The 16,553-nt window shown below is 44.4% G+C and overlaps 1 protein-coding gene across 1 annotated transcript in view; it reads right to left on the bottom strand.

Moving 5' to 3' along the window:
• FRAS1 (Fraser extracellular matrix complex subunit 1) overlaps window positions 1–10,246 on the bottom strand; it is a 176,530-nt gene extending 166,284 nt beyond the window's left edge. Inside the window, exons 1-2 of the mRNA XM_074867089.1 lie at window positions 10,010–10,246; window positions 5,803–5,834 (exon numbers count right to left, since the gene is read on the bottom strand). Of these exons, the coding sequence (XP_074723190.1) occupies window positions 5,803–5,834; window positions 10,010–10,079 (102 nt within the window). The 5' untranslated portion in view covers window positions 10,080–10,246. The remainder of the gene's footprint in view (window positions 1–5,802; window positions 5,835–10,009) is intronic.
• Window positions 10,247–16,553: the final 6,307 nt, after the last annotated feature.

Here is a 16,553-nt window from a genome sequence, read left to right as displayed (position 1 = left end):
CCAGCATAACACAGCTCCATGCCTCCACCATTTTATCTCCTTACCTTTTGCTGGTGTTCCTCCCCTATCAGTCCAGCTCCTTGCAAGTGCTTATAAAAAATTGCAGTTAATGCATACATTAAGTTGATGATCTCATTTATAATAGAGCTGATGGAAGTTGTGTTTATACAATAGGTATCTGTCAACGTGATTTTTTTTTTATTATTACTATTATTTTGGGTTATCATGACTGACTGCAGATCAGAAATAAAAAGGTGAAAAGCTGAACTATCTGAAGAGCTAGAGTTCTTTTACTCCTTTTCTGGAAAAGGCATGTAGCTCTTTTGACTGATCGCTAAACCCAAAGTATCTTTTCTGAAGATGCTCAAGCTAACTAAGTATTTCAATTAACTTGAATCCTTTTTCAGGCAGTTTCAAAAGGAAAAAGAGAAGCAAAATTTTTGGTAGAAGCACAAATACAGTACCATTTACTGTGGATTAAGTTAGAGCTTTTTATTCTATTCACAGTTTTCATTCAAACTCCAAAATTAAAAACATTTCCTTTCAGGAAAAGCTACTTGGCTTGTTTGATGCTTTATAGTGTTAAAAAAAGCTCCATATGTGTCTCATGAAACTTCCAAAGGAATCTGCCAGTTCAGAAATTCATCTTTACATGCATTACCAGCAGCTGTCGCAACAGACAACATCTATGTTTTAACACAGACAAAATAAAAATTTACTGGAGATTGCTCAGCTGGACTTGTCCTTCCTTACTGCAGCAGCTACCAGACATGAAGTGTCATTTATTAAGTCACACTTTCCATTTAAACCAACTCCCGCTCTTAAATCACAGCCCCATGCTTCCTTCCCTCTTCTCCCAGGGCTGAAAACCCTTCTTGGCATAAGCCAGCTGGCAGAAAGATGCAGACATGGACTTGATCACTACCTCCCACACACATTTACTTTCACTGTGGCATGAATGTCTCCTCATCCCCACCTACACTACCCTCCAGCTAAGCAAAAAAAAAAAAAAAAAAAAAAAAATGTAATGCGTATTTTCTTCTTTGCCAAGTAAAGGAAGCAGCTATGCTAGCTGTGTGGACCTAAAAACTCCCTCAAAGGTGAAGATGGAGGGAGGAACACAAACCTCCTCTGCACAACTGGAAAACAAACACAGAGACGTGTTCTTCCTCAGAGGAAACCCATGAACACAAGCTGACCCTTGATATACCAGCAGCTAAGTCAGTCAAGCAAGATGCAGAAGTTTTGTGGTGTTAACAATCCAAGCAACTCTGCAGCACTTGCATTCGCTACCCTTAAACGTTCAATTTATGCACCAAAGATTTTTCAAGTGACTTCAGAGTTTGGATTTGCAGCAGAAGCAAGCAAGAGAGCCAAATGCCATAAAGCAAGACTTGCAGCAAACAGCATTCCTGCAACAAGCCAGTAACAGCTCACCTACAACTACTTCCACAGGAAACATTGAGAAAACCCCTGAACAACAGAAGACACTGAAAAGAAACAGTGTCTCTTTTTAAACCATGGTTTAAAACAAAACACAAAGAAATTTCTATGGATTTCTCTTGGAGGTTGTCAACAGCTCTATTAGTGCCGCAGGCATACTCTGATGCTGCCACTCAAGGGGAGAACCATCAGGTGAGGTCGAAGTGTTTGGCCCAATGCCTTTTTGTCATTCAGAAAAGCTTTCTTTTCAGCAAGTAAATGGTTTGTAAGCAAACACACCCAGAAAGCACAATCCTCCTCTGGAACAGACTCTATAGAGATGACATCCTTAGCTTGCACATTTGCCCTGTCACTGGGATTTCTTCACCAAACAGGTTATCTTACATGCAACTTTCCAAAGTCATATACAAATGCTAAAACCACAAAACTACCCCCTAGTCTGCTTCTCTACTCTCCTCTGGGCACATTGCAGCACCACTAGTGAGGAATCCCACAGCCAATTCTGCTGTCACCTCCATCCATGCTCTCTTATGTCAGGGCCCCAGACTTGTAAAACTCAGTTTAACCCACAATGCAGCTGACAGCAGAGAAAACCAGCAAGGGGAGCTCAAGCCAGAGCTCCAACACTGCTGCACACAGCAGCGCACAGCCCAGCTCAGCTTCCCTTCAGCTCTGCTGCAACAGTTGTGAGCAGGCATGTGCCCAGGCTGGGACATGGCCTCTCCTTACACACCAGCTCTTCCAAGCACAGCCCAACTCAAGGCCAGCGTAGGGAGCACCTCAGGTATGGACTAAGTCACTCAGATCTAATCCTGTCACTCACATTCAACTCAACCACACAAGGTAAATCAATCACGTACTGCTCTGGCACAATGCTAAGGGAAAAACTGCTAGAAACATATCCAAATGAAATCTCTTCCCTGTGCTATCTCAGTAGACCAATTTTGTCAAGCCACAGCTTGAAACAGCACTCACGCTTTCCTTTTCATTTAGCTGATAACGGTACTACTCATCACACTCACTTATAAAATCTAGGGCTGTTCCATGTTACCATCAGCTTCCTCCTCTTGGTACTACAGTCAAGGTATTAAGGCTCCTTTTGCAGCTGCCACATGCACAAGAGGCTTCAGTATGTTCTGAAGAAATAATTGTCCATCTGTTCCTCTTTGTCTCCCCTGCCCAGCTTCTTGCCTCTCTCCTTGTCTACAGACTTAAAAGAAACAAGTCAATAAAATAACAGCAACATGAAAAGCTCAAGTCCAAGACCAGCTACCCTTGGAAGCTAGTAATGGTTTGGGAAACAAACAGACCAAAGCTGTTCTCAGCTCCAGTAAAGAAGGGTTCATTCATGCTACCAAACAGGTACACAAACCCAACTGGAAGGGACCGAACTTGTCACAGGAGAGTCATTTTTGTCCCATTCCATAGATGATTCTGTCCATGTTAGCACAACCATATCTGTTTCAGAAAGACAGATAGTGAGAGATACATGCAGCAGATTACACACCCACCAGCTCAATACGTACCCCTAAAACGTTTCCATTAAGCGACCCACATGGAGCTCCCAGCAAGGCTAACTGCAAGTGCCAGCAGAACTCCCTTGTACCACCATCCTGAGCACACCACCGGCTCCTCACAATACTCACCAGCTCTGACAAAAAGGCCAGTGAAAGCTCTCACCAGTCTTACCAGAGAGATTAAACAGCAACACAGAGACACAGATTACAGGCAGAATGGGCTTTTACTTTTCTCATGATCTGGGATAAAAGTAGAAAAAAAATGTGCTCATTAAGATGACAGTGTAACAGATAAGATATTTGAACTTGCACCTCCAGAATCCCGAACTGATGACTCAGAAAGACCCTCCTCCCCAGTGCCAACAAACACAATAGTACCAGCAAAGACATGAGGCAATATCTCCCAATGTTCATTTGTCAGACAGCTACATCAATCCTTTACAAGCACTAAGTTTAACTAACAGAGCAAGTATCTCACATATGGCTCTTCAGATTTCATATTTTTTTAATACAATGTTCATTCTGAAGCCAGGGAAACTGCAGGAACTGAAATAATGGCAATGGCAGGATTGCTCATCTTGTCATCTTCCACTTCAAAACTGACCTTTCCGAGACAGGGGCCTTCTGCAAAGCTAATGTGAGCTCTGCAGCTCCACCACAGCTATGTGCCACCAACCCACAAGTACCAACTGCCTTGAAATCACTCATACACTACCTCTAGTGTTTGACTTCTACCACAGTTAACCAAGCCAACTTCAGTACTGCTGCTGGAAGTGGCACAAACCAGAGAAGGAAACAAGTCCTATTAAAGGTTCATTTTTATCTGTAAGTTCCATGGTTGCCTGTGCAGTTCCTGCTTCCTCAGGGAAATCAGTCACCCAGAGAAACTCATGAAGCAGCACTAGAGGAAGATGCAGCTACCCCATAGGTTTGGTGTACTGCATGTGATATTTTCCCCATCTGAGTCAGAAGCGATGTGGATTTAGTACCCATACTGAGATTGCTAGCTGAAGCCACAGAGCCTGTTCTTTGATCTATATCCAATTCCAAAGAGTAATCAAAAGTTTTTACATTAGTATATACAAAACAGCAGGAATACCGAAATACTCATGGAAAAGCAAGCAAAGGCCTGTTCCCACAGCAAGCACCACTCAGACAGCAAAGCAGGCACATCTTCAGACATGACAATGAAAAAGAGACAGGATAGGTCCTTGCTCCAAGAATGACAAGCTTCAGATGTTCAAGTTTTACTTGATTATAAATGCCAGCTCTATACCTGCATCAGTTTTGTGTCTGCTCTGAGTTTTACTGCAGAGCAATCCTCTTGCACAGCTAATGAAAACCACTACAGTTACAGAAGACATTTATTGATAAACACACAATAATCTTACTAAATACAGAGATAAAGACAAAATCAAGGATACACAGAGCAAGTTCTTTAAACAGGAAGCACCTAGGAATAACCTAGAATACTCCATAGTCTTTATGTACAAATGCCATGGCATGACCTGCACTAGCATTTCAAACACACAGCAGCAGTGAGAGGAAAAAAAAAAAATAAAAAAAAATCAGAACACCAAGAAAATACAAAACGCAAAAAAATCTGACTGACATGCCAGTAGTAATCAGTGACAGATGAAACCCCTCACTTGCTAACCCTTCAGCTCTGATACTGCCCTCACTGAGCTGCAACGCTCAGCAGAAAGCAACCTGCCACACAGTTCACTAAAGTTGGAATCTAGACAAACTTTCCAACTGCTGTTAAGACACTGATGCTCCACAGTGCATTATTAAGAGGAGCAAACACATTTAGCCTGCTTCAGCTTCCTCCCAAGCCACCCACTGAAAACATTCGTCTCTAGCAATTCCCCTACATTCCCTTCATGGAGCAGAAAAACTTCCAAGACCCTGAGTCCATGTTGGAAGGCCAAAGGAACCACCTGCCACCAGTTATTTCCAGGATACCCAATGGTCACATGTCACACATGCGGAGCACATATCCAGCTTTGCTGGAGAGCTCTAAGGGAAATAAAACCCCAGGCTTTCCCCAACAGCTGCTGTATGCTGCCTCCCAGCCTATGATAACAAATCCCTGAGCAAGTCTGCTGTGGGATTGGAGGCAGATACAGAAACACTCCAGAAATGTAAAGTTGCTCAGCCATTTCCTTTTAGCCCAGAGTATGGAAGCAAGGCAGACAAGTGTTACAGTGCAAAACACCGTTTATAAATTGTTCAAAACTGTGATTCTTGTACAAAGTTGTTCATGGATTATGTATGTGCAAAGAGGAAGACTATAAAAGAAAATACTTCAAGTTTATAAAGAAGGGTCAGGGTACACAGTACTCACCATAGTCACCTGAGAGAAAAAGATGTTAAGTGGTTGCCATTAATACCTTGGGTTTTTTTTTTTTTTGGGGGGGGGGGGGGGGTGGGACACAACGACGGACCAGAACATACCCTGGCATTACAGTGACATTTTACAAAACATAACCTCTATCCTGCCTCCTGCCTAGGACTGCACATTTGTGATTCATATGGCTGCCAAGAACCTTGAAACCTCTCACATATTGTCACCCGCTGGACAAAGAAGCCCCAGTTAGAAACAGGCAGAGCTGTACTGAGGAGAGTGGTTGGGTTCAAAGGCCCAGGGAGAATTTCTAACATTTCCGAGGGCAATATTTATCTTGCTGTTGTTTTCCAGCAGGCTGAAGGTTCACAGCTCTGTGACCTGCTGCATATCAGCCATCCCAGTTGCAGGGGTAACAAAAATCAGAAACCAGAGGCAAGTTCAACAGAACCTTCTCAAACACTTCCCCAGCACAACACATTCAAGCTTACCTACCTCAAACAACAAGCCTTCATAGACACAGGCACCTGTGGGACAAAAAAGAAAAACCAAACTGATTAGAAGCAAGTAACACCAGCATACTCTCCAGTGAGCCTGCTATACAACAGTACGAGCAGCACTGAGCAGCCACCTCCAGCCATGCACTCGCCAGCAACAAAGCAAATGCAGTTTTGGTGCAGCAGGGCAACCTCTGGTTAAGCTTTAGACTGCGGTGTCAGGGACTCTGGCCAAGATGAACTCAAAAATTTGGAGAGTGGCACAAACAAGACAGAGACAAAAGGGGAGACCTGACAAAATAATGCAGCTGATCTTCAAGAAGGGGTCAGCACATGCCTCTGGAGCACCTCAGCAGCCCACTGATGAAGCATCACAGCATTATAGTTGCAAGAAGTTGCCCAGTCTTTCTCAGGCAGAGGTCAAGGACACAGACAACAATCCAAGAAAGCAGGAGAACGCAAAGCAGTAAAACAGGGGCGGACATGAACCCCACAAGGACCTGACTGCACCACCACCAATAATCACCCACTTTTGAACAGGGCTAGTATCATAACACATTCCCACAATCACCTCACACTCTCGCAGACCGGTGTCAAAATCAGACATTCGGTGCCACCCATGTGAGGGGCATATGTTCTCCCTCTCCACCGTCACAAAGGCTGCCCCCAATAAGATGGGAATTCTCACAATACACACATAAGATTAAGCTCAGAACTGTAATTTCAAATAACTGCCCAAGCTCTCACCGAAATAAAAGGAAGCCATAGCTGTTCAAGGGCAAAATATGGCCCTTAAAAATACAAGGTTACACGGCATTTAAATTGCATGTTAAAGAGCAGTCTCTTCTCTGTGCTCCTATAAATCATTTTACCATTTACAGGAGAAACAAATAAGCACATGAATACACACAATCACAGCAAGAAGAGCCAACATGAATTCCCACTCCTAAATCACTCCTCCATGGGCAACAGGTCACATTTCACCTAAGGACAGGCTCACAGGTCTCCTCCTGCTTCAGTCTTCCTAGTCCTCACCACTGACACTGCTGGCTGAAAGGTTCTCCAAGCAAGTGATAGAGATATACACACCCATTCAAGCATACTTTATATATTCTACTTCAATAAGTCAAATAAGAGGTTAGAAAATAAAACCATGAGTAAGTTGAACGACAGTTCTTTCATTGATTTTCTGGGAAACAGTCGTTCTCGAACAACTACACATATCTGTCTACTGAAAACGTGACAAGAATGTGAAATCAAAAGCAACCCCTGAAACTCAAAGGTGAAAAGCAAAGAGAATGCAGGAAAAGCTGCCTCAAGGGACCACCCTGAGAACTAAGAATTTCCTCATCGAAGAGTGGTGTTTTCCATAAAATGCAGATTAGACAAATTTGTAGAGAAAACCTTGGAGCTACACCACTTCGAATCAAAAGCTTCTCCTTCAAGCCGGTCTTCAGCTCAGCTACAAGAGGCTGCAGAGGCACCATCATAAATTATTTTCCTTTGCCAAGGAGATGAGCCACAAGAGCCCAATCACGTTTCTCTCACATTCAGCAGATACCTTTCTACTCATATTGACAGTAAACAAATCGAGCCCTACCCATCACATGCACAGACTGAGCACCAGAGCACTGAACATGCTGAAACACTGGGTTTCGCTCTCAGGTCTGCGCAGTCCCCCCACGCCACCCCACAAACCATACTGTTAACCACTTCACCTTTGACAAGTAAGCGCTGCATGTTATTTGAATGCAACTAAGACTCTTGGCAATTACCTGTTCATTTATTTACTTAACTTTCATAGCAATTTGTGTTTACAGAAAAGAAAAACAAACACTTGACCATATCTTGACTTATGTTACTGCACTGATTTAAGTAACAATTATCTTCCTGCCCCCCACATCTCTCTCCTCCCCCACATTCTTTTGGCAAGAGAGCATAATTTCAAGGTTCATCATCCAGCTGCACCTCAAAACTCAGTGAAAAACACAAGGTCACATACTGGTGGAAGGCATGTGGGAAAAAAAAATACTTAATACCAGTTAGTTAAGATCAGCACAACTCGACTGGTTTACACCTAAAAAAGGGCTAGCTACCCTTTCTCTCTAGCTAACAGCTATAGCTTCTTACAAGTACCAATGAAAGTAACAATGGTTTGACACCCTAAAATGTGAAATGTGGTATCAGAGCCCCCACCGAGATTTGAAAACCTTAAAAGGTTTTCATGGGAAAACTATCAACAACAATAAAAAAACCCCAGCATTTCCTACTTTTGCTTCCAGAGGCTGTAATTACATCTAGGGCCCTTTGTGCCAGGCACTATAAACACATGGTGAAAGAGCAGTCATGTGCCGAAGAGCTCCCTGCCTATGGGGCCAGAGCACAGAGTAAGGACCAAGGCAGCGGGGAGAGAGCAACTGCCTCAAATAGCCCAGGCAGGCAACAGCAGGAATGAGACTGACTTTCAAAAATTTCTCTCAGCTCTACAGCCTACTCCCTCCACTGCACTCTGTAGACACAGGCTCACCCCAGCCCATGTGGGACTAGAAAGCAAACACAGAAAGCTTGATTTTTTCTCTCCATTAAAGCAAAGACATATTTCACTCCCTTGCAAGTTAACAAGGGGGATACTAGGATATAACCCATCTTTACAGGACTTTGAAAATCCTTAGGTACAAATATCTTTTAGCTATTTTTTTATTCCCAAATGTGAGTGAGCCCAAGACATCGCATGATGCGCATTAAGCAACGTTGCTCTTTGTTACAATGCCCTGGCTTTACATGCAACTCCAAGTCAGCAGTGTGATTAACAGCTGTTTGCAAAGCTCGCCTAAAAAGGTTTCCTCAAACGATCATATTGCATTTCACACGCTGGAAGAAATCCCAAAACTTTTTGCCTTGGTATTTTTGTGTTGGGCATCTTGGATGCAGAGGGTTGGTAGGGTAGGTTTTCTGGTTTGGGAGCTTTTTTTGTCAGAGTTAAGTCTCTCCGATACTGCCCAACAAGTTAACATCCCAAATTCATATCTAATAGCTCCTCATCTCACACACATGCACATAGTGATTTTTAACTACTGTTATTCACTAAGACAACTATATAAAATGAGCATCAGTGTTACGGTGGGAGCAGTATCTGGGGAGTCTGCCACTCTGGAAACCAACAACCTACACTCACACCGTCAAAGCAAAAGCTGGAAAACAACCTAAGCACGCACTCGCAAACTTAAAACATCAGTAAGTACTGCCTGACAGCATCGCAAGATCATAACCTTGCACTTTTTACAAGCCTGTCCAGAACACTTTCTTAATGACAGAAGAAACTAATGCTCGATGCCTGCTAAGGCACTCCTAGAACACCCTTACAGCTACATCCACACATTCCAAGTTGAACTCGGCCTTCTTCTCCTAAAACAAGGAAAGGTGGATGACCGCTACCTGCTCTCCACAGCTCCTGTCACCGCTGCTCAGGCTGCCCCGGCCGGCAGGCTACAAGCCCACACCACAGCGTTTCTGAGTCCCGTGGGCAAGCGGCTTAGTCCTCACCACCGCCACGAACACCCGTGGAGAGTGGACCAGCACAGCCTCAGGGCTGGCTCTGTCCCCAGCCCTGCCGCTGGCTGATCCAGCTCAGCCCACCCCTCACACGCGGGCACTGGGGTGGTTTCTGTGGGTTTGGACAACTAAAACCCACAAAAACCTTTCTGGTTAACCCCACCCTCAGCTTGGCAGGCGGTATACTGCTGTCCTGGGCTGCCTCCTCGCCGTCCCGCCGTCAGGAAAAGGTGCCGAGCATGAGGGGAAGCCCCGCAGCCCCAGCCCGACCGAGCCACCCTCCCGCCTCTCCCCCCGCCCCGTGTGCTGGAGCGGGACACGCTCCTCCATCCCTGGCGCTGAACGCCCGCCAGCCCTCAGCCGCTTGCGGGCACCCCACCACCGCCGCCGAGCGGGAAGAGCCGGGGGGCAGCCGCGGGAAGGACCGGGCACGGCTTCACCCCAGTCTCCCACCCCCTCGCCCCGCCCGTGGAGAGGCCGCCAAAATGGCGGGGGGCGGGAAGCGGACCCCCGCCCGGGCCGGGGAGAAGGGAAGGAAAGATGCCCCTAAAACCCCCGGCAGAAGGGGGCTTCTCCTCAGCGGGGGAGCTCAGCTTCTCCTCAGGGCACCAACCGCCCGCGGGACGGGGCCGGGGCCCGGCGCGACGACTCACCTGAGGCGGCGGCGGCCAGCGCCGCGCTGAGGAGGCACAGCGTCGCCCAGGCGGCGGCCGGGGCGCCCATGGCCCCGCCGCGCTGCCCCTCCGCCGCCAGCGGCGGCTGCAGGGGAAGAGAAGGAGAGACGCGGCGGGCGGCCGCGGGGAGAAAGGGGAAAGGAAGGGGGGGTGGCCCCGCCGCCCCCTCGGCAGGTGCCGCCCGGGCAGCGCCTCGGCCCCCGCCCCGCCGCCAAAACTTTCCCCGCAGACAAAGCGGCGGCGGCCCCGCAAGAAAATGCGCCTTAACCCGCCCGCCCTCCGCCCCGCCCGGCCCCGCCTCGGGGGGCGACGCTGAGCGCCGGTACCAGCCCCGGCCGTGCCCCGCGGGTGGGTGCGAGGGAAGCCGAGCCGAGCCGAGCCGCCTCCTCCTCGCCGGCTGCTCCCGGGTGAAGCAGCAGCCCGCGGCCGATCTGCAACCTGTCCTGGCTGCAGCAAGAGCAGCGGCGGGCGTTTGTCCTACGATTAGGCAAAGCAAACGTGTTTGTGTTGGCAAGGAGGGCAGGCATCGACCCCCAGAGCGTGTCACAGCCCAGGAGCGGTCGGGGGCTTTATCCTGGTCACAAATGGATGGGCTCGAGGGGAGAAGTCTGAGTCTCTAGGGGTTGTGAAGCTTTTCTTTCCTTATGTTTGGGTCTCAGTTTTGTTTGCAGAATTAAAAAAAACAATACAAAAAGGGCAGGATCTGTTTTCTTGTCAGATAGGTCCACACTGAATGAATCTTTACATTTCTTCCCTCAAATTCAGTTCCTTTGCTCTTCACCCATTCTATAGCTTTCCTCGATAAAGGAAGACTCAAACATTAGCAATCACAAATCAAGCACACATGCTGAGGAAAACTACCAAAGCATTCCACAAAGCCCAAGTTTGACTCTTCCCATTGTAACATCTCCTTTCTTGAGGCACTTCCGAGCTCCCAGCTAGTCATTAAAAATTATTTCACACCTCCAGCTGTGCACACTCAACAGAAGATACTGGAGCCAACTTTTCCAAGTGCTTCTGCAATATGAAAGTTGGGTTCCTTTAAATCACAGGATAAAGAAAACAGCCACAAGTTTTGAAGTCACAGCCATTAAATTGCTACATGCAAAAGCCTAAAACTCAAATGAACTAGAAAAGCAATCCTAGTTTTACCAGCCTATGAACAAAATCTTTTATTTTTTTTTCCCCTCAGCTAATTTCAAGGTCCCTGCTTCATAGGAGTATCTCAGTTATCATGTAGCAGTCAGTCAGTTGGACAAGGCTGGGCTGCTGCAGCCACCTTCTCCCACTTGCTTTAAACAAAGTCTGTCTGATTAAATGCAACTATGACAGCTAAATTTAATAGTAATTCCTCATGGTAATTTGATCTGTTCAATTTTGATTCACTTTCTAATGAACACTACCATCTTGAACTCCGAGTTGGAGGTCAAGTTTTTTCACGGTTGTATGCCATTAATTACTGTACCGTAATTCCAGCAACAAATGTGAGAAGTGAAGTGTACAGCATGGCACTGATCCAAGATTCAAACAGCAATTTGCTTGATGAGTTTCTCAATGCTTTACCAAGTTAATACTCATTAGCTATTAGCAGGAGGTACTTTTTATAAAAACGGGAGTACAGAGACATAATAACTACCACTGCATACACAAACACTAAGCAAACAAATATTCCATGTTGATTTCAAATACAGTAGAAACAATGAAAAGAATAAATACACAGGCCCTTATTTGCTTCTAGTTACTCAAGTGAAATTCAGGACATCTTGATCAAACTCAAAAGGAGCAGTAGCAAGACAAAACAGGTGGAAATAGTAAGAAGAGCCAGGCACATACAGGGTTCATTAACTTAACAGATGTGTAAAAGTTCAAGAGATGCTTACCATGTAAAGACACTCTTATACCAGGTGCATGTTCAACAAAGCAGCAACTCAGTGGAACATTTCTGGTTGCTTCCTGTCCTCACCTTCTGTAAAGCCAAGGCAACCAAAGACAACGCTGCCAATATCTTCTTGCCATATAACCACCTTCCCCAAATGCATGGCTCCTTTCAGATTACCTCTGCAGAGATGGTCCAGCAGCTTTGGATCACCTGAAGACATGCAGAAACACAGTCTGACATCTGTGTTTCAGGCAGTGCAGGAGAAAAACTCCAAGAGACAGCATCATCTAGTAAGATAAGGTATTTTTGAATGACACTACTCCACATAACAGTTGAAACGAAAATTTAGCACCTGCTCATACTCTCGGCAAGATTGTGATTCTTAACAATGCATTAAAAGAAGCAAGAAAGGTCCTTCCCTACTGCATAAGATAGAAAGGGACACAAACAAGCTATTATTAAGGAACACAACTGTATTTGGCAGGTCAGTTTCGTTAGTCTTTTCCTTTTGCATGTATTCTTCATTGCTGTGCTCAGCTGCATGCTAGCCTATTTCGTTTTCCCTCCACCCTTTTCTTCAGCAGGAGGATGTGCATACAGAGGGAAGCCACAAAGCAAATTGCTTACCTGTCCATTTTTTGACTGATTTTATGGTGCTGCCCATCTTTCTGCTACTATTCTCTATGCTTTTATAATTTGTTTCCCTTGCTCAGCTGCAGCCTCCTGCCTCCCTATTTCTCCTACCTTCCTTTCTGCTGTTCTGAGCTTGATTCTCCTTCCCTCTTCCTTTTCTCCCCATCTCCGGAGTACCTACCTGCTCATCATTCCCATGCCACCACCTTGCTTTTGTCATTTCTCTGCCTTTCTTCCAACAGGTCCTGCTGCACAGTTCACAATTGCTGACACCCTATACAGCCATAAAGCAACAACGTTTTGCTTTCTGGGAGTGGAGAGCAAACATACTGCCAGCACCCAAATCCTTTGGTAAGAATGCTCTTTTCTGTGCTCAAACTGTCTTAAATGAAATCAGGTTTGGGAAGGTCAGACCTGCTATGCTTCCTCACACCCCATGTGTTTTTTACTAGTCATATCTACATCCATACCCATTCAGCAGGGTCTCTCTGGTACCCGAGTCACCCCTCAGTAATACTCTATATTCCAGCTCTTACCTATGATGACCAGCTCCAACCCTCCTGCTGTGATGCATTTCCCTCCATGCAGTGTCCTGCTGGGCCCTACTACTACATGCTACTAGCCCTGAAGCCCTGTAAGAAACTGAGGGATTTAAGAAGGAAGTTCAGGAGACCTCAAAGTCAACCAAGGCAGCTCCTTAAGACATGTGTTAATAGCCAGCAGGCAAGAAAAGAAAGATCCAAGCTGAGCAACAGAAGATATGTGATCCCTGAGGGAATCCATTCCTACACAAAGCTATTTCAGACAGTAACACAAGAGAATAGCAAAGGTTGAAGTCAATTCCTTCCTGTCTCACCAATGTACCCACATGGAGAAATGAACCACTTCTTTGTCAGAATTCACAGCATTCTGGACTCACCAGACCAGAAAAGTAGATTTCCCATCACATGGAGAAAACAGGTATTTTGCCACTATCTGTCAAGGCAGATGGTGTTACAATTTTTAAATTATTTGAGATGACCATAAAAGTAACTTATGTTAATATTAACACTGTTCCAAAGAAGCTGTTGAAGTCAGAAGAACTCAAGATCCATAATTTAGATAATTTTGAAAGTTTACCCGTTCCATGATACGAATGAAGAGCTTCTCCCTCCAGAAAAGAAAACATGCATTTAAAAGAAAACATTTCTCAAGTTTTGCACTAAGGCCTCCCACACTGTTTCAGAAATTCAAAGTTTTGTAAAGCCTTGTCCTTCTAGTCTTTTTTTTTTTTTTTTTAAACTCCTAATTCAATACAAAAGCAGCATTTCTGTTTTGAGTCTGTTTACAAGTTAACATCAAAACAAAATTACAGAATAAGCTTCAGACTGTCTAGAGAAATACAAGGTTGTTTTAAGACTGAAAGCTTGAAGGGTGCATCTTGCAAAGCAATGACCCAGCTGTCAAGTGCAGCCACGCATCTTGGAACCAGTGGCATAAAAAGTCACTGAGGTTGTAGGAATAAAACAGTTTTAACCATTCTTTTATCAGATCTCCAGGCAGAGCTCAATTTTCTGCACACTGGTGTTAAGGAGCCATTGCTCAGTTTGGCGTGCAAATCGCTGGTTTGGGTGATTTGAGCCAGACACAACTTATGTTCATTGAAAGCTGGGCATGTGCTGGCATAGACTTACACAGAATAGCTGAAGAAACATGTTTCTGAAAAGGATCAGTCTCATTCCAGCTCTGCTGGATAAAGTCTCTTTTCAGGATCTTCTGAATTTCTTGGAATTTAGCCCACATGGTCCATACTCAGAAATCTGTGGGTTAAGTCTTCCAAAGAACATCGCGACCTTCGTATAGGAACCTGTCAGGTAGCAGCGGACTCAGAGGTAGTTCTATACTTGTATCAAGCCAGCTGCTTTCTGGGACAATTGAAAAAACCTAACAAGTAGACAATAATGAAACAGATTTTTCTATGAATTCCCCACTTCCGGAATCCCTGACACTTCAGTTCTTACAGTTAAAAATTCTTCCAAATTTTACCTGATATAAATACACACTCCTTTTTTTAAGGCTGCTAGATTACAGAAATGAGTTATGTAAATTCTTTTTACATGTATTAATTACATTTAATCACTTTGAACTTCTAACTTCTGGTCAAACTGATCATTGTTCTTCTATGGAAACAGGAGGTAAACAGGAGGCCAGAATCTACCCTCTGTACAGCTCTTCCTTCTCTTATTGTTAACATTTCCAGCCTGTCCTGGGAGCAGAGTTTTGCCATAGCTGATTTCTTTTGGGCATCTTGGTCTATTTCTGCTGTGTCTTCTTTAAGAATAAGCTGATCTGTTGAAGTCCACAGAGTGGTATAACAAACTGACTTTCTTCAATGAGTAAGAGTATCAGTGCTGCACTTCCACTGACCAGAGCTTTTAGCATCTCTTGGAGAAAAAACAAAAATTAGATGGCTTTCTCCATCGAGAAAACTGAGGGTAAAGAAAGCAATGGCTACAGGTACAAACAATCCATGAACAAGACTATACTGTACCTTATTCCCTTCCCTGGAGTTAAAAAGTGCACACCAGATGCAAGTCTCTTAATCAATATTGAATAGCAAAAACAATTCATCTTTGAGAACAGTGCTTTGTTGAATTCCAAGCAGCAAACCCTGTCAAAGTTGAATGAAAATCTCTACCGGTGGATGTTTTGCTTGGCACAGAACAATGTGCCAGAGGCTGCAACTGTGCCGTAAGTAATTCACAGTTCTCATATGAAAAGTAAATAAATGCTGTATGAAGTGGCACAAGCTTTTTGGAAGAGTACTTAACACTCCTTCCCTAACATGTCAAGACACTGTCATTACTAGAAGCTTGGCTTGACTTTAATGTGTTCATGGTTGTTTACAGATGGTATTGTATTACCCGGAAGGATGAAGAATTTATTTCTTTAAGTTAAAAAAGAATAGATTTTTTTTTCTAATCCAAGTATGAGATCAAGAACAGAATGGGTTTTATCTGGCCAAAGAGAAAACAACTTCCTTTTGTAATATTCTGATGCTGTGATAAGGCTAGGAGATTAAATACGCTCATGCCGCATGAAGCCTGATACACCCTAGCCATCTTTGGCTACTACTTATTGTATTCCACTCTTTTGTCAGGGGTAAGCAAAACTGCTTTATTTACCAATACAGGTATTTGGAGAGGACAGATGTGTTTTTAACACGATGCCTTTAAGTTACTCTTCCAAGACTATTAACTTGAGTTTCTCTCTACTTGGTCAATCTTCCTCAAACATTCAAATCTACTTTTAAAATATTCAAGTGTCCATAGCTCAACACACACACACACACACACACACACACAGGGATACAATGCCTGTCCTTGATTTTAGTTTCAAGTTCTCCAACTTGCTAGGTAGCCTTTACAACACCTTTTTTCCCAAAGGCTTTGGAAAGGAAAATAACAGTTTGAAGTCCACTCTGACACACTTGAAGAAGAATCTGCTTTTCAGAGTCCAGAAGCTCTACACCTAGTAGACCTTTCACCCCTTCATGTAACATCTAAGACCACAAATCACTGCTAAAATAAAGGAAATTGAATCTTTTCCCAATATCTCTGTTCACAGGCAAGGAATAAGACTCTATGTACTACATATAGTACTACAGATTTTCTTAATAAGCATTTTTAAAACACAATGAGATCACACCATAAAAAAAAGCATGTCTTTCAAGCCACTATCCATTCATAATGGATGCTCATAAGGATTTGGAAAAAAAAAATTAAAATCGTTTTCCTGAAATATGAACATCTCAAGCTTTCACTGCCATCTCATCTATTCACAGTCCTGTCAGAAAGCCCTTGAGAAGCAGAAAAGTGACCCTTCTGCAAATGGAGCGCCCAGCACAAAATCACTTCTCTTCATGCAGGGGTGCCTGCATTTCAGCTTGGTATAGCCAATGCAGATGTGCCCTTACATGTGCTATACAGCACACTTAGGCCTGGTCTTCAGTTCTGGGGAAGCAATATGATT

This window comes from Strix uralensis, chromosome 4 (assembly GCF_047716275.1).
Source record: "Strix uralensis isolate ZFMK-TIS-50842 chromosome 4, bStrUra1, whole genome shotgun sequence".
NCBI classification, from domain to species: domain Eukaryota; kingdom Metazoa; phylum Chordata; class Aves; order Strigiformes; family Strigidae; genus Strix; species Strix uralensis.
This window is presented reverse-complemented; position numbering and strand designations above follow the sequence as displayed.